Here is an 18,314-nt window from a genome sequence, read left to right as displayed (position 1 = left end):
AAGTAGTTATTAACAAGTTATGCCTAAATATCAAATAAATTGGCCATGTATTTTTCTTTAAAATTAACATTTTGCCCACATATCCTAAAGGCACTAGATTCCACCTGACATTGGAAGCTAATCAAGGCCAGCACTGGTTAGCACTTGAATGGGAGACCACCAACAAATACCAGGTACTGTAGGCCATATTTCAGAGGAAGGAATGAGCAAAACCATGTCTAAGCATTCCTTGGCTAAGAAAACCCTATGAAATTCATTGGGTTGCCATAAGTGAACAGGCAACTGAAAGGCACATGCACACACATGCACACACACACAACACATTCCTAAATTACATGACACACACATATCTATCTATATGAAGGGCCCAAATCCCCAAATATGGGATTTTTTGGCATTTCATTCAGTCTATATAAAAAGAAAAGCATTCCATCCTTAAAATACAGGACAGCCCTTATAATTACAACCTGGCAACCCTAGTATAGGATTAGGAGAGAACATACATTGGAAATATTTACCTCTGGCAATGAAGAACCCTCAATCAACTGAGCCATGAAATCACTAAAAAAGTCCTGGAATCTTCCTTGCTTCATAGGCCTGAGTTGTTCTGCAATGGATGGCAACATAAAATGTGCTAGTAATACCATTCTTTTAGGCTCCGGTCATTAGCATATAATAGGGAATATGTAAGTCCTCAATGTGACTTAACTTCTTCAATAAATATGTATAGAATTATGCTATGAAAAAGCCTTCTGGGTTGAAGGTTCTGAATGATTAAACAATTTGTTTTGTTGTTGCTGCTGCTGTTGTTTCTGACTTATTGTGACCTAAGGCAAACCTATCATGGGATTTTCTAGGGCTGAGAATGTGTGACTCACCCAAGGTCACTCAGTAGGTTTCCATGGTCAAGTGGGGAATCAACCATGATCTCCAGAGGCTATGTCCTACATTCCAATCACTACACCATGTTGGGTCTCTACACACACACACACACACACACACACACACACACTTAAGCTGACATTTGACAGGGAACTTTAATTACCAATGGCACACATTTTTATTATTGTCAAAATTTTGTAGGCATTTCTCCAGCAGCTTTAGAAAACTCTGAAATTTCTTTGATGCCTCGTGTATTGGGAAGCTCTTTAGTGCACAGCCTGCAGAAGAGAAGGTTAAGAGGTAATATGATAGCCCTGTTTAAATATTTGAAGGGATGTCATATTGAGGAGGGAGCAAGCTTGTTTTCTGCTGCTCCAGAGAATAGTACCCAGAGCAATGGTTGCAAACTGCAGGAAAAGAGATTCCACCTCAACATTAGGAGGAACTTCCTGACAGTAAGGGCTGTTCGACAGTGGAACAAACTCCCTCGAAGTTGGTGGAGTCTCCTTCCTTAGAGGTCTTCAAACAGAGGCTGGATGGCCATCTGTCAGGGATGCTTTGATCTAGGCCGGTTACACACCAGCACTTGGGACGTCCGCAGGACGTCCCATTTTAAAAAAGGGGTGTCTCTTCTAGACGCCCCTGGGTCTAATACGGACTCTGTCCGCATAATATGGCGCCGGCCGTTCCACACGGCCGGCGCCATCTTTACGTATCGGACGCATAGCGTCCGAACGTGTCGCTGCGCCTATGACGTCGCAAATGCGCCAGCGGCGCCTCGCGATGTCATAGAGGCGCCGCAAGAAGGAGCTCCATTTTTGCTCCGCGCGGGAGCTGCGCGGTGTGGCTGCTACGGCTCCTGCACGGAGCAAGCGGCGGCGGCGGTCTATAACCCGCCCCAGATTGCCTGCATGGCAGGGGTTTGGACTGGATGGCCCTTGTGGTCCCTTCCAACTGTATGATTCTATGATTCTAAAAAGGCAATATTTGAAGTTGTACACTTCAGAAATAGCATCTTATATGCCAAGAAATTTGCATCAAACTTTGTGGTCATTAAAATGAATCCAGCTTTCTTACAGGTTTTTTTTTTTAAAAAAAACACCTGTTCTTTAAGCTATCAAATAAATATCCAAAAACAAAGAAAAAGCCTATTTTTATGGGTGCATGTGTGTGTTTATAAAGACATGCAAAGACCTTAGGAAGTGTGTGTGTAAACTCTGTCAGGATTAAACTGATGGAAATTATTATAGAAAGCTACTATCAGACAGACTGAGATCATCATGATTGATAGCTGAGTTAGGATATCATGAAAGGGCAGGAAATTATTGGCTTTTTGGTTTATAGTTGCCATGTGACTTTAAGTAATTTCTGAGTCATAGTGAGCCTAAGGTGAACCTATCAAGGAGTTTTCTTGGCAGAATTTGTTCAGAGGGGTTTTGCCCTTGCCTCCCTCTGAGGCTGAGAGAGTGTTACTTGCCCAAGGTCACCCAGTGGGTTTCTGTGGCTGAGCAGATATTCAACCCTGGTCTCACAGTGTCATTGTCCAACACTCAAACCACTACACCATGCTGGCTCTCACATTTGATTTATTTTTGTTGTTTCTTCATCATCAGGGAAAGCTAGAGCCACTTGTGCAATTTTCTAGTGCAGGTTCCAGAAGAGGTTGACCAGAGCAGCATGTGTTTCAGATACCTAAAGAGAATTGCACCTGATATATCTTACACCAACAATTCAGTTTTCATTGGCTAAGGTATAACTGGAATAACCACAGCTGCACTCATTCACTTTTTGCACTACCTAGTCCTATTTCAAGTTGAGAAAAAACTGATTGAATACAAGTAATTGAACATTTTATTTTACTAAAGGATATATGTGAGTCAGTAGGCACAGGCAACCTGTCACCTTTTGTCTTGACTGCTTACACTTGCAACTGGTTGAAAAGCAAGAGATTTTGTGAAACGGAAATAAGTTGAGCAGTGTGTCCATTTGTTAGTCTGTTCCTCCAGTTTGTTAATGTTTGTCTCCATATATGAATAATTAGGACTTCCTTGCCTATATTTAGTCCATCTAATAAGGTTGTTTGCAGTACAGCAGTACAATCAACTATGGATCAATATTTTATTTAGTATTTATTAAGATATTTGTACCCTGCCTTACATCAAAAAGGTCAAGAGTCTTGCCCATACATTGTAAAAAAATTTCCATATAAAAATGTAACACCAGAAAATGTTAGTGCTTTCTTCAAGGGACAAAGAGAAAACAAGTTTTTGCACGTGCACAGACACACACCACAATTTTCTCCTTAGAATAATTTCTCCACAACACTTTGCAGTATTTGAATGCTAGAAGAAAATTGCCAAAAAAAAAAAAAAACATCTTGCTGGGCTATTATTCTTCCTGAGGAGGTATCACAACTGTTGGGAAATCTTTTTTCCACCTCAGAACAAATAATTATAATTATTCTTTCCATACCTAATCTGAGCTACACATCTAGATCACGTATCCATATATTGTGCATGATCTCTCATTTTCTGGATGAAGTTATCTGCACTATCTTGGAGTCTGGGGTTCGGAACAGTAGCTCCCAAAGCCCACAAAGAGTGCAAACCAGAAAGTTAAAGGTGGCTTTCCCTGCTTACCAGTACCTAATATTTTGCCATTGTTGTGTATAAAGAACAAATTAAAAGCATAAAGAGAAGAGAGCAGAAATGAAGTGCAGAATGTGATGTCAAAGAAATTGTGAGATACTGTCATGGACCCTAGGGGAAATGTTCATACTCTGTGTCTTTGTTCATTTCCTTCATCTTCTCCTCCTCTCATGTGTTGCCCTGTCTGATATTTATTCATCACACATGTTTATCTGGATGACCTTGAGATGCTTATTAATAGATAAGGGTAGGCTTGGCAATGAGTTGGACTGGATGGCCTTTGTGGTCTCTTCCAACTGTATGGTGGGAGAGTTGCTGCCAGACATTGTTGACAATACTGGGCTAGATGCACCAATGATCTGATCTATCCAGTATACTTCCTATACTGGTTCTTAGAAGGTTGCCATAACTTTCCATATTTCACGTTCTCCCAAAATGGTGAGGATGATGTTAGATATATCTTTATACTATTTGATATTCTTTTCATAGTTAATAAACCATAGCTGGTTTTCCCTAAATTCTACTGTGAGTCCCAGGGTTGCTTCCATATGACTACCTGCCACATCTACATCTGATTTGCCTTAATCAGAGGGTGGGAAATGTTACCAGGAATACCATAAGAGCAGCCAAGAATACGGTGATAACCATGCTGCTCAGCAAAATGCAGATAGGTCTAATTCAAGACTAACAGTCTGGAATTGTACCCAGTGAGTCAGCATTTATTCTCAGTATTCTGGTCTTTATCAGTTAAGATCCTGGGAGCCAATATTCTGCTATCGAAACTGTACACATATAAAAGTCATTTTATGGAAAGAGGCCACTGCAATGGCAAATGATGACTTAACTATTTTTCAAGAAGGACTGCAGGAGAGCTTGAGACAGTCGCCTAAGTGTATTAATTTCATATTTGCATGCAAGTGCAGCTAACCTGAATCATTCAGTGCTTGGCAGCTTATAAATTATTCCCTCCCTGCTTTTATTTTGTACTGCTGCTTTTTTTCTGAGTTTGAGCTACTATAAGGGAAGGTTTTTTAATGAGAAATCTTTGCCTCAGTTATCTGCATATTTATGCCTTGGATATAGCATTTAAAACAATCTGATTTTAAAAAAACACACCAGGCTATTCATTCAGTTATCTGCTCTTCTGCATTATAGAATATTGGGAAAAAGATGTCATGCCAACAGTTTACTGCAAATTTGGATGGACTGAATGATGGAAAGGATTTTGCAAAGGATCTGTTAAAGGTAATGCTGTCTCAAGAAAAGATAAGAGAGAGAGAGAGATGGAGGGAGGAAGGAACGGGGGTTTCACCACTATTGCTGGAAACAAACGTATCTATAACTGCAGTTCTCAATATGCATGTAATAGAAATGAATTATGGATGCTCTCCTATCCACTTTTCACATACATCTTCTACAGTTACAGTAAACCCATGCTTTTTAATTCCTAGAGATGATCTACATGAATAGACAAAAACACACATTGCAGATATGCAACTGCAGAATTGAATGCTTCTGTCGAAAGCTAGCATGAGAAGGTCATTACATGGGAGCCTTTCAGTCAGTGTTCCCCCACTGCATTCTGAAGCAGAAGTGGAGTTGGGCATTTGAGAAAGTGCCAAGACAGAATAAAATGTACCATCCCACCTTCCAGTTATGTGTCATGGGAATGGAAAACGTGTCAACTGCAACTCCTCTCACCACTGGCTATGTTGGGTAATGGAAGCTGCAGTTCAACAGATGGAGGTAGACAAGTTCTATTTCCTATAAAGGGCTGACAGAGGAGGTTCTGTATCAGATGCTGAGAGGCCAGTTGGAGGAATGAGGAGATGGGGGTCAGAGACGTGCATATCTCCATCCCCTGCTAAACTAACCTGTTATCCTGAGGCCAAATGTCAGACATTATTCCATTGCTAATGCTGAAGTATGATTCTGCTCCTCGTCTGATTGGTTTTGATGCATGGAACATGGAGAAGAGCCTTGTTGTCATTCATCTCAGCCAGTAAAATGCCTTACGATCCTTTCACTCTACACAATTATAACACTATGATTCCATTTTAAGTGTCATATCTACATTCTAGGACAGTGGTTCTCAAACTTTGGGCCTCCAGATGTTTTGGACTTTAGCTCCCATAATTCCCAGCTGTTGGCCAAGTTTACTGGGGTGTCTGAGATTTCAAGTCCAAAACAAATGGAGAACCTAAGGTCGGGAACCACCAATCTATGGAATACTAGGATTTGCAGTATAGGAGAGGTATTTAGAATTCTGAACCAGAAAGTTGTAGGGCCTCATAAAACTACACATCCCAGTATTCCATAGAATGTTGTGAAGGGAGTTAAAGTGGAATCATAACACAACTGTGTAATGTGAAAGTGCCCTTAGATAAACTGGTTTACTGATAACTCAGTAAGAGAGGATTTCTGTGAGAACACATTATTTAACCATCCTAATCAAGGGTTGATCAGGACACTATCCATAGAAGTGAATTGTATTCAGAGAACTTGTTAAAGACTGACAGTATGTTCTTGTTTCAGGCCCTGTATAATTCAATAAAAAATGAAAAGCTAGAATGGGCCATGTAAGTATGCATATATATTTTAAAATGTGCATTTTATCATCTTCTTTGCATATAAAAGGAATCTTGGATTTTGCTCCCGGCAGAAAGAGTATCAGAAATCCTTACCTTATATGGTATAATGTAGACAATGTAAAATGTTGTCAGAATTACTGTCCTCTGTAGTAAATATATACTATTGTTTATACTACCTCGGTGAGAGAAAGGATTTGTGTACCATCATTTGAGGAGGGGCAATATTCAACCAGGTGATTGTCACCATCATTCACATGGCAGCGCCAGTAGGAACAAATGGGTCAAGCAGTAATCTGTTTAGAAAAGAGTTGTCTATATATAGCTACAGTGCTATATGGGAAGGATTTGTGAGAATTTCACATATTTTTTTTCAAAGGCAGGATCAAGTAATGGCCATATTAATAATGTCAGATGAGACCTGCACAATTTTGACTCAGCTTAGAATGAGCCCCAAACCTGAAAGATCTGAAGACAATAAGCACAGCACAAAACTGTCCGGTTATCAAAGATGACCAGCTTTAAAAAAGAAACAACAGCTTGGTGATGCAATTATGTTCTTCCTTGTTTTTTATCAACCAGCTGGCTGCACAATTCTCACCTTTTCCCTCAGTGAGTAGCACCACTACATGTGTACACTTAAACATACTTAGTGGTTAAGACGCCAGTTCTGACAATCGTAAGGTCAGAAGGTTGGCAGTTGGAGGCCCAAGTGCCATGTGATGATGAGGTGAGCTCCCATCACTAGTGTCAGCTTCTGCCAACCTAGCAGTTCGAAAGCATGCAAACGCAAGTAGACAAATAGGTACTACTTTGGTGTAGAAGTAACAGTGTTCCATGCAGTCATGCTGGCCACATGACCACCAGAGTTTCCTTCCAACAATGCTGGCTTAGTAACACAAATAAGCACCTTCCTCTACAGATGGTTATGACTAGACTGTCAAGGGGAAACTTTTACCTTTTACATTACATATACATACATTACATTTAAACAGATCGTCATTTGTCATGAATGCTTTGTCTATTCCTGTGTAGCTAGGGGTTGGACTGGATGGCCCTTGGGTTCTCTTCCAACTCTATGACTCTATCATCTCACCCACTGAGCCAACAGCAGCCCAGTGGCCAGCTATTGAGCCAAAAGCTCAATAAATCTGAATTCACACTACACAATCACTGTACTATGATTCCATTTAAACTACCATAATTCCATCCTATGGAATCCTGGGGCCTTTAGCTTGGTCAGAGGTCCTAGGGAAGCTCTCTGGCTGAGAGTGCGAATGCCCCTTTCCAAACTGCAAATTTCAGGATTCCATGAGATGCAACCATGGCAGTCGAAGTGAAAGCATAGTGCTATAACTGTGTGATGTGAAAGGTCAAGGGGTTTTTTTTTGCTGGCTGGCTGGGACTGCAAAACCAGGTCAGGGGCTGCTTTTGGCTTCCTCTGTCATCTATTGTGCAGGACAGGTTTAAGGAAATGAAGTGAAATTTGCCGTAGGCATCAATTTTAGAAAAAAAAATGACTAAGGACTAAGAGGTTTTGGATATCTATAATTTAAAATCCTCTCAGGGTGCATATGTACCATAGAAATAATGCAGTTTGACACCATTTTCAGTGCTGTAGCTCTATCCTGTGGAATCCTGGGGCTGGTTGTTTTAGAAGGTCTTTAGGCATCTCTATCATTGAGGGATGGGCCTCACACAACTACAAATCCTAGGATTCCATAGGACGGAGTCATGTCAATTAGTATGGTGTCAAACTGCATTATTTCTACAGTGTAGACGAAACCTCAGAGTGAGAAAAATGACAGCAATAGTCCTTTGGAAATAGCTTCAAAATCTAGTCTTCTTTTACTAAAGTCAAAAGGAAAAGGGCAGCAGTCCACATCTCTCTGAAACATTAATTAAAATAATCCACTGGAGGGAGCCATATATCTGTCTTCAGTTGGTTATGTACAAAGCTTTGTCATTTGGAAGAAAGCTTACATAAGAGAGTTCAGTGAAAGTGCATCTGAGCATCAGATTAAAGAAATAAATACACACAATGTTGAAGAAGCAACATCTAATAATTATTATTATAACAACAACAAACAACAACAACACAGCAGAGCATCTCATTGAGGCAAAAGTCCCCACAGGGCTCCCTCCACACTCACCCAATACAGCAGCCTGAATGCTGTCTTGGAATATAACCAATGTGGAAAAGGATGGATATTATCATCTTCACTACTTTTCAGAGAAATTTCTTTCCAGATTATTGTCTCATCCCTAAAGGTGCACAACCTTTTCAAATGTCAGTTCCTACCTTTCAGATTCTGTTTAACTTATTTACTATTTTTTTATTCCCAAGGGATGAAGATGAGCTCCGAAAGTCATTGTCAGAGCTAGTGGATGATAAGTTTGGTGCCAGTGCCAAGAAAATGACAAGGATAGTTGATGGCAGCAATCCCTTCCTGGATGTTCCCCAGGCCCAGAATGCCATTACTTACAAGCATGGAATCCTCACTCGGAAGACACACGCGGACATGGATGGGAAGAGAAGTAGGTCTATGCCTGTGGGATGTATAGCGGAGTGTCAGAGGGGCTGTTGAAATGCTAAGCTCTTCAGGGCTGGGTGATGCATTTACCATTAGCCTACAAATCAGGATAGAATATATGCATAACTTGGAAACGCGGCCATGTTGGCTGGTGGATTTTAGGAGTTGTGGTTCAAAAAAGTAACTTTTCAACACTCAGATTATATATTCTTCTTGATTTCCCAGGTATGAATAATAGTCCTTTTTAAGTCATTGCACAAGACTTTCTTATACAGCTCATCCAAATTGGGCTGAAAAAGTAGGGGTTCATGCAACATTACTCCTTGGGTTTGGGTGGGTTTTGCCAGTTGGTATTGCCACTCATTCCATCCTTTTGTGGGCTTTGTTTGTAGGATTCCTTCCCCCCCCCCCCAAAAGACTGGGATGGTTTGCTGAGGTGCTGCTGTGGTTTGGAGGGCAATTTTTCTTTTCTCTGTTTTTAAATTTATTTTTACATCCACAGAGCTGTCGTTTTATTGATTCACTATAGCAGTGTACCTCTAAAAATAAGAAAGGAAAAGAAAGGAGGAGACAAGAAGAAAACATGTTCTTCCAGTACATCTCAGAATTAAAAAGAAACCCATTTGAGTGTGGGAACAAAATGTTGCAACTGCTGCCAAGAATTGCCAGAAAATAGGCCAGGACAACCAAAACATTATTTGGATGTTTAAGAAAAGGGGAAGAAGAAACAGAACTACAGGAACAAATAGTGCACTCTCCTGATATATTTGTCCTGTCTGCAGAAGCCTATAGTTTCTTCCCTATTGTGGTAGCTTTTGCACCCAGTTACTTGGTTCCTTACTGTTTAATACACACTTCGTCCTGGAGGGTATGCAAGGTCTTATCTAACTTTGTTTGGAGTCCAAAAGGTTGAAACAAGAAATAAAGGAATAGCCAGAGCTACCATTCCTGATGGAGCTACAGACTCAAAAATTCTCTTCTTTTTCAGGAAATGATCCTTAAACAGGAAGCAACGCTTTCAGAGATTTGTACCATACAACATAAAATGGTACCCTGATCAAATAGTGATCAGGTGATGAGGAATAACAGTATGTCCAACCGTATAGTTCCTGAATAGCAATGGAACTGGGGGGGGGGGGGGGGGGAGCCACAGGAATGTAGCTCTTACACTTCTGCTGGTCACAAAGAAGGAAGCTAGGAGCCCTTAGTATCTATTATTATTATTCTTTATTTATATAGCACTGTAGATTTGCATAGCGCTCTACATACAGACAATAAAATAGAGAAGAGTCTACCATCTTTCAGCTGGCGAAGGGGATCATCTAATAAACAGGGAGCCTATTCTTGTGGATACAGACTTCTGCTGGATTAGCAGGATGGCGACTTTGCCAGGCTGCTTATTGTAGCTATTCCATATAGATTTTTCCTCAGCTCCAGAGTAAAATAACCCCATCACATTTTAATTCCTTTGGATATAAAGCATGGGGGATAAAAGGATTAGTTCTTCATTTTTATTTTGTTCATTCTTGATAATAATGAGAACAACAATGAGATTTGAGAGATTAAGCATTTTTTTTTACCTCATTGACATAAATGATCATCTGGATGTTTCAACAGTGTCTTGACAGTCAGCAGGCACCTTGTTCTTTCCATCTCATTAACTATGCTCTTCATTTATTGCTCTGTTTACTATCTTTTTAAATTCTCCTCTGTTTCTTCCTACCATGACATGAGTGGTGTATAATTTGGTATTTTGTGTCCAGGACACATCTTGCCTCACTAATTGCTATTTTTGAAGCATCTACTCCCACTGCAAACTATTGCTTAAAAGCTGCCCTTATCTACTACATTAGTAAACTGTTTGGGTAGTAGGCAAGGGTGTGTGAAATCAACAGAAAAGCAATGTTGATAATGGTTTCCCTTCACTACCTTTTATTCCCATCTTTTATTATTTTTCATGGATTAACTCACACCTAGTCTTGCTGTGGGCATCTTCCAACAGTTGGTAATAAAGGGGGAAATAAACTCACCCAGCCCTAATGCGCTGAAAATATTAATAGTTATTTTAAAAGTTCTTATTAAAATTGTTAAATACAAAGATATTAATAGATTCCATAACAATGTTTCTGTTACTTTTTTTTTTGGGGGGGGGGAATGTGTGTATGCCATTTTGGACCATTTTTTACCGTTTTAATTGGGATATATATATATATATATATATATATATATATAGCTAACACACTGTGATTATAAATGCCATAAATTAATTATATCATCTACCACCAAAACAATTAAAGTTAGTAAATTTTTAAAATGATTTCAGCCTTATTGTAAACGCTCATGTTTCCAAGCTCTGGTTTCTTCTGTGATGTCTTACAGTAACTTTATCATAGGGGAAAAAATAACCCATGTTTTTCAGCTCCCAGGGGACGAAGAGGGTGGAAGAAGTTTTATGCTGTGCTCAAAGGAACCATCCTGTACTTGCAAAAGGTAAAGAGAATCGGCTACTCTGTTCCATAATGCTGAAGATTCTTTTCCCCACAGAATGATAATAATAATAAATAAAAATTTTATTTATATACCGCCCTTCCAACAGATCAGGGCGGTTAACAACACATTAAAACAGTACAATAAAAGCATCAATACAATACAATTCAATAAAAAACAGAAAAGCCCCGAGTTAGCCAATCCCCTTGCCAGTGAAGAGGAGGGAGGCCCGTTGGACTTTAATCGGGGAATGCAACACTAAAAAGGAAGGTCTTTAACTCCCTCCTGAATTGGGCCAGGGAGGTGGCCGAGCGGAGCTCTATGGGCAGCGTGTTCCAAAGGGCCGGGGCGGCGATGGAAAATGTCTTCCTAGTGGTGGAGACAAGCCTAGCCCCGGGGGCCCTAAGTAGTTGCTGCCTAGATGTTCTGAGGGTGCGGGACGGAATGTATGGGGAGAGGCGGTCCTTCAGGTATCCTGAATGATGTCTCTCCAAAGCAAGGATTTCCACCTAAAACAAATTATACAAAGGACAATAGCTGGTAAGAATCCAGCACAGAGAGTGCTCTTTTGGTTCAGACTGAGGAGGATATCTAACCAGTACTCTGTTTCCAGCACTGCTAGCTAGATACTGTCTTGTAAACAAGGCCAGAGCTTCCTCTCTTGATTATTCACAGGCACACTGCCTCTGAACATGGAATTTTCATATAACTGTTGTAACCAAAACATTTCAAAAATCAGTAGTTGTATGTTCAAATGGACATCCAATGGATACAAGTGGACATATGCAATGGACATGCAGTCAGAATGTATTTTTTAAAAAATCCCTGGTTGTAGTTAAAAGTCGTGTAATGCACTACTTAAAGATGGTTTAACATTATCTTAAGTCTCAGACATTCTGACAACCACATGAAACAACCTTGCAAGACTAATGGGTCACACAGCTTGAACATATACTTATTAATGTGTATTTAAGATTTTGCACAGTAGTTGAGGATTGTAATTATTATTATTATTATTATTATTATTATTATTATTATTATTATTGTATCCTGTCTCTCCCTGTATTGGATCGAGACGGGTAACAACAAACAAGAGAACAATAAAAATGCTACACAACAAACCACAAGTAAAAACATAGCAAAACATCCTAAAATTCCCTCCCACCCTAAAATAGAGTTAGAACAACAATTCCCAATAAAATGCTCCCAATAAAATCAATAAAATCAATCGCGATCACAGTCCAATGGCAACAACTATGCCATTGGAGAGTAAACATTTCTGAGGTGGTCAGTTTGGGAAGGCCTGCCGGAAGAGATCCGTTTTTATTGCCTTCTTAAAGGCTTCCAAAGATGTTATATGGCACATCTCCTCCGGCAGGTCATTCCAGATTTTTGGAGCGGCAACAGAAAACGTCCTCTGGGAAGTCGTTGCCAGTCTGGTTTTCTTAGACTGCAAGTGATTCTTCCCAGAGGACCTGAGAGTGCAGGAAGGATTGTATGGGAATACCTGATAACTGATTGGTCCTCTGAGCTTTTGCAAGACAGAAGCCATAGAAGAGTTAGGAGGACCACAGTCACTGTAAGGAAGGAACTACTGGTTTCTGCAGATGATGAATCCCCTGGATCAACAACATGTTAATGGGATACAATTAATGCAGGATCTCCTGGATTGTTACAGGGCAGAGGAGAGAAAAATAACCCCTTGGAACTCTATAATCGCCACAGAAGAAGAAATGAACAAGAATGCCATGATCATAGGCATTCTTGGTGACACCAGAGAGTGTCAAACTGCACGGTGGTGTCACAAACACCAGTTTCCAGGTAGATCATGGCATATAAAAGTCAGCACAATTTTTCATGGGGCTGCATTAATGACATTTTATTTTATTTTATTTTGTCTAGAGGAAAAATATATTTGTCCTATATCCTACACTTTGATACAGTCATGGCTGTAACTCTTGGTCACCATGAAGGATCTGCAGTGCATTACAAGCACTGATGCAACTGGCCACTCACTATCTTAGAGAAAAATATTAACCATCACTTTTAGTATTAACCTTGCAGTATGGCACTTTCAGTTTTGTTTCTGCACACCCAATGAGTTTCCTCTGACTACCTGCCAGAGTTTCTTAATGAAACATAACTTGTATATGTAAATCATAGCTAAATTCTAAATTTTGCACATAATCATGTTATGAAACTGAAGATAGCAATAGCAATAGAAAGTACATTTCTATACTGCGTACCTAGGGTTGCCATAACCCGGTTGCAACCGGGTTTTTCCCAGTTTTGGCTGCACCTGCCCGGTCACGGCACGGGTGCAGCCAAAAACCGGGAGAAGCCCGGTTGCAGCGGGGTTGCTGGGCAACCCTGGGGCCTCGCTGCCCTCCTCCTCCTCCACCGCGCATGGCCGCGCGGAGGAAAAGGAGGGCAGCGAGCCCTGGGGCGGAGGAGGCTGCAGGGAGGCGGCGCCTCTTGGGCGCAGCCGCGCCAACCTCCCCGCCTCCCTGCAGCCTCCTCCCTCCTTCCTGGCCTCCGCGGGGGCCAGGAACGAGGCTAGGCCGTGGCGATCGCCGCCGGCCTCCTCCCCTCCTTCCTGGTCCCTGCCGGGGCCAGGAACGAGGAGAGGCCCTGATCCTGGCCTCCGATCGCGGTGAGGCCCGGGGCCCAGGCGGGGAGGGAAAGCCTCCTTAAGTGGAGGCTTTCCCTCGCCGCTTGGCCTCCGCTCCCCGCCGCGATTGCCAGGGAAAATGTAGGACAGAATTTTCAAATGTAGGACACATTTTTTTTTGTGTGTCCTACATTTGAAAATTTTGTCCTACATTGTTCCCGGTTTGGAGGTCCGGCGCTATGGCAACCCTATGCGTATCAGTGCACTTAAGCACTCCTTAAGCGATTTACAATGTGTAAGCTACTTGCCCCCAACAAGCTGGATATTCATTTTAGTGACCTTAGAAGGATACAAGCCTGAGTTGAGATTCAGCCCTAGGGTAATACTGAACTCGCAACCTTACAATTTGTGAGTAAGCGGCTGCAGTACAGGCATTTAACCACTGTGCCACCAGTGTAAAGGTACACAAAGATTCCCCCTAGTAACTTTCCATTTGCTCATCATTGCCCAAGTTGAATATACAGAAGTAATGGAGAAGAGATTTGTAGGCTAAAATATCTTGAGAGTCAGAGGTTCTGTATCTCTGCACTAGTTAAATAATTTATGAGAAAGCACTAGCCAGTGAACTCATTCCATTCATTGTTCTTGGACTCAAGCCACGGTTTCTTCAAGCAAGTGGTATTGCCCATTTGCAAATGTCCTTTGACTCTTCTCTCTTTTAATGCATCTTTTTCTTTCCTTTATTTGACATCTGTTTGTTGTTTAAAGGAGAACCTGGATAAGCAGCTCCCAGGTACCTTTTATGAAGCCTAGTGAATCCCTTTCAGCCTGAGTATACCAGAGTTATTATAACTATAAAATAATAATAATAATAATAATAATAATAATAATAATAATAATAATAATAATATAATAAATATTTTTTTATTTCTATCCCGCTTTTTGCCAGGCAATCAAAGCGGCTTACAACAGGTTAAAATACAGCCATATATACATAATGACCCCCCTTAAAACAAGATTAAACAATGTAAGATTAAAAACTACATATTAAAACCGACTAAGCTAAATAAAAATCATCATGGGCAGAGTTCACTGGACGGGAAGTCTTATTTGTGGCCGAGCATTTATTCCGGGAAGGCTTGCCAGAAGAGATCCGTCTTAATGGCCTTTTTAATGCTCTCTAGATTGGTGATTTGACGGATCTCGTCCGGCAGGCCATTCCATAAGTTCAGAGCGGCTGCAGAGAATGTCCTCTGGGAGGTCGCCGTCAACCTGGTCTTTAAGGACTGTAATAAATTCCTCCCAGAGGACCTGAGGGTACGGGGCGGATTGTATTGAAGCAGGCAATCCCTTAGAAAGGTTGGGCCCAGGCCATGTAGGGCTTTAAAGGTGATAACCAACACCTTGTACTGTGCCCGGAAACTAATAGGCAGCCAGTGGAGTGACTTCAATATTGGTGTTATATGGTCACTCCTTGCTGTTCCTGTGACCAACCTGGCTGCCATATTCTGTACCAACTGGAGTTTCTGGACTAGGCACAAGGGTAGCCCCATGTAGAGCGCATTGCAAAAATCCAGTCTTGAGGTTACCAGTGCATGTACTATAGTTTTGAGGTCACCCTGTTCCAGGAAAGGGTGCAGCTGGCGTATAACTGTCTCTCTTCTCCTTTACAGGATGAATATAAACCTGACAAAGAACTTTCTGAAGTAGACTTAAAGAATGCTATTCGTATTCACCATGCCTTAGCCACAAAAGCCTCTGATTATAGCAAAAAATCCAATGTGCTGAAGCTGAAAACAGCCGACTGGCGAGTGTTCCTTTTCCAAGCCCCGTAAGTGCCAAAGGAGAAGCTGTATGAAGTTGTTTTCATTTGTCTTTTAATCTGGCAAATTATAGACTGCCTTATCATTCCCCACATCAAGGAGCTTTTTGCATCTACCAGGGACATAACTACAGGGGTGCGGGATGTGTAGGCCGCACCAGGTGACACCTTACGAGGGGACGGCAGCACTGCTCCCCAAATATCTGCCTTTTGGCAGAAACAGGCTGTGACACCTTTGTCCCTTTAAGATGGTAAAGAGATGGTGTGAGTGGGGCAAGGCTCAATGGGAGGAGAAAGGAGAGGCTCCAGGGGATTTTAATAAAAAAATATTATTTTAAAATTTTCTTTAAAAATATCACATCTTACCAAAGTTTCACTTTAAACTATGTACAAATAAAAATACATTTAGGCTGCGTTCTTGATATTGTAATGTAAATGTATAATTTTAATTTTGCTAGTTGTTTATGTCACAATTATTGCTGTTATATTCAGTGATTTGGGGGTTCCAATTTATGAGTAATGTTATTAGTACAAAAATGCTACTAAGGATTCTGTATGGTGTGGTATGGCAGGAAGTTAAGGGGGCATGATACCATGAGTTACCATACCTGGTGATGGCAACCTAGTGCCACTGGCATCTACATTGTAATTATGAGCATCTTAACATATTTGTAAGTATAAAAGACAGAACTGGAAAACAAGGCATCATTGCTTAACTGGTTTTATACCTTTGAATTCATCTACATGGTAGAAATAATACAGTATGACACCACTTTAAGTGTTGTATCTCCATCATGTTGAATCCTGAGATTTGTAGTTTTACAAGGTCTTTAGCTTTGTCTGACAAAGAGTGCTGGTGCCACACAAAAGTACAAATCCAAGGATTGTGTGCGATGGAGCCATGACAGTTAAAGTGGTGTCAAACTGCATTATTTCTACATTCACCCCTTATGTTAAACTACACAATACATTTCTACCACAGAAGCTAAGTAGATCTGCAAGCTTCCAGGGTGATAAAGCATCTAGGAATCCTGTGCAAATTATTCTGAGCTCTTTGGAAGAAAAAGACAAGCATATATGTTCATCTATCTAAATTAATTTAAATGCATTCACTCTGATTTTCAGGGATTCACAAATTACATTTTGCCTCAGAGTATTAATAGTAGTAATAATAGTAGTAGTACTAGAAGAAGAACAAGAAGAAGAACAATGAATGAATTTATAGTGAAACATTGCTTCTCTTAGCTATCAAGGGCCCAAGACTCACTGGCCAAAAGCAGTGTGCCAGTGTCAAAACTAGGGTTCCAGAGCATGCAGCAACCACATGCTCTGGAACCCTAGTCCGTATGAGAGGCGGCATCATGGCGGTGTCCTGTCCACATGGGCACCACCATGATGACAACAATGACATGCAGTGTCTGCACATTGCTGCGTGTTGCATATGTCACGAGTGCACCAATGGCACACTCGTGATGTACGCAATGCATCACAAAAAGGACCCGGAAGAACTGGGTTCTTTTTACTGTGGAGGGACGCCACGTGGTGTGACGGCTGTGGCATCCTTCCGCAGTTAAAACAGGCAACTCCAGCTTGCCATTTTGGGGTGGCTTGTACTGCGCCAAGAATATAGTAAAAGACCTTGAACACATGCAGACAGTCTTTTCCTTTAAACTCAGCAAGCAGTAGCCTTCTTCTTTGGCTAAATTGAGAGGAGTAGGCAATAAAACAGATGGCATTGTTCCTCAGAAGCCTGAATCTACTGCAGTTCTCTTTCTGAAAATTACAGATTGGCATAACTCTTAAACAAGATTAACAATCTTTCCCTCTCTTCCAAATGAATCGACAATAGATTTTGATTCTGCCCCTCAGCGGTTTGTCTTCATGTTTCCTTACCCAGTCTCTAGAGGACAAAACAAAGGGAGATAGTCTTCTTTGTTTGTTTATTAATTCCTGCATTCATTGTGTGCATGGGGGGAGTAAGAAACTCAGGCCACAGACTTACCTGTTGGGCCTGTTTGTAGGCTACACAACATACCATTCAGGTACCATCTTTCTCCCTCAGGCTGCATTCCATTATCCCCCCAGAATGTGGTGTAAATATCTGAATACAGAGATAAACTATGCCAGCAGTAGGCAACCACCATGCAAAATAGCATGATTGCACAACAGATGTCAATGATTGGGTTTGTTGTTGTTGTTGTTGTATGCCTTCAAGGCATCTCCAACTTATGGCAGCCCTAAGGCAAACCTATCTTGGCACATTTCTCCAGAGGGGGATTCCCATTGCCATCCTCTGAGGCTGAGAGAGTGTGACTTGCCCAAGGTCACCCAGTAGATTTACATGGCCAAGTCAGGATTCAAACCTTGGTCTCCAGAGTTCTGAGACCCAACTAGCACCGTGAATGAACAACCTCAATGCACAATGCAGTGCCATAATGCACAACTGCAGTGTACTGTATAATTGCAGTTTACAATGTAGAACTACAGTGTGAAATGTTTTTGTAAATGCAATTCCACTTCTGCCTTTCTCTACGAAATATAACAATGCCACTATGGCAAATAGTTCACCCCGTGTATGGTGTGATTTATGCCTGTATGTCACTAACGGGATGCTAGCCAATGTGCATTGGTCTCTTTCCCAGACACTTGTGAACCTCTGCTAAGTATTCTCCCATTATTTTCCCCTTATGAATGTCCATGGGGTTATGTTGTGCATATACAGAAATATACCTATATACGTGC

At 41.1% G+C, this 18,314-nt stretch overlaps 1 protein-coding gene across 5 annotated transcripts in view; it reads left to right on the top strand.

Moving 5' to 3' along the window:
• Window positions 1–18,314, top strand: part of PSD2 (pleckstrin and Sec7 domain containing 2) — a 79,800-nt gene that overhangs the window by 54,714 nt on the left and 6,772 nt on the right. For 4 of the 5 annotated variants that reach the window (XM_089516301.1, XM_089516300.1, XM_089516298.1 and 1 more), the window contains 5 exons: window positions 4,685–4,775; window positions 6,066–6,109; window positions 8,466–8,656; window positions 11,072–11,142; window positions 15,424–15,581. In XM_089516301.1, coding sequence (XP_089372427.1) covers window positions 4,685–4,775; window positions 6,066–6,109; window positions 8,466–8,656; window positions 11,072–11,142; window positions 15,424–15,581 — 555 coding nt within the window. The remainder of the gene's footprint in view (window positions 1–4,684; window positions 4,776–6,065; window positions 6,110–8,465; window positions 8,657–11,071; window positions 11,143–15,423; window positions 15,582–18,314) is intronic. The other variant, XM_089516302.1, reaches the window with a different exon arrangement.

The sequence above is a fragment of the Sceloporus occidentalis genome, unplaced genomic scaffold, assembly GCF_023333645.1.
Source record: "Sceloporus occidentalis isolate IW3139 unplaced genomic scaffold, rSceOcc1.0.p SCAF_3, whole genome shotgun sequence".
Classification (NCBI taxonomy): Eukaryota; Metazoa; Chordata; class Lepidosauria; order Squamata; family Phrynosomatidae; genus Sceloporus; species Sceloporus occidentalis.
This window is presented reverse-complemented; position numbering and strand designations above follow the sequence as displayed.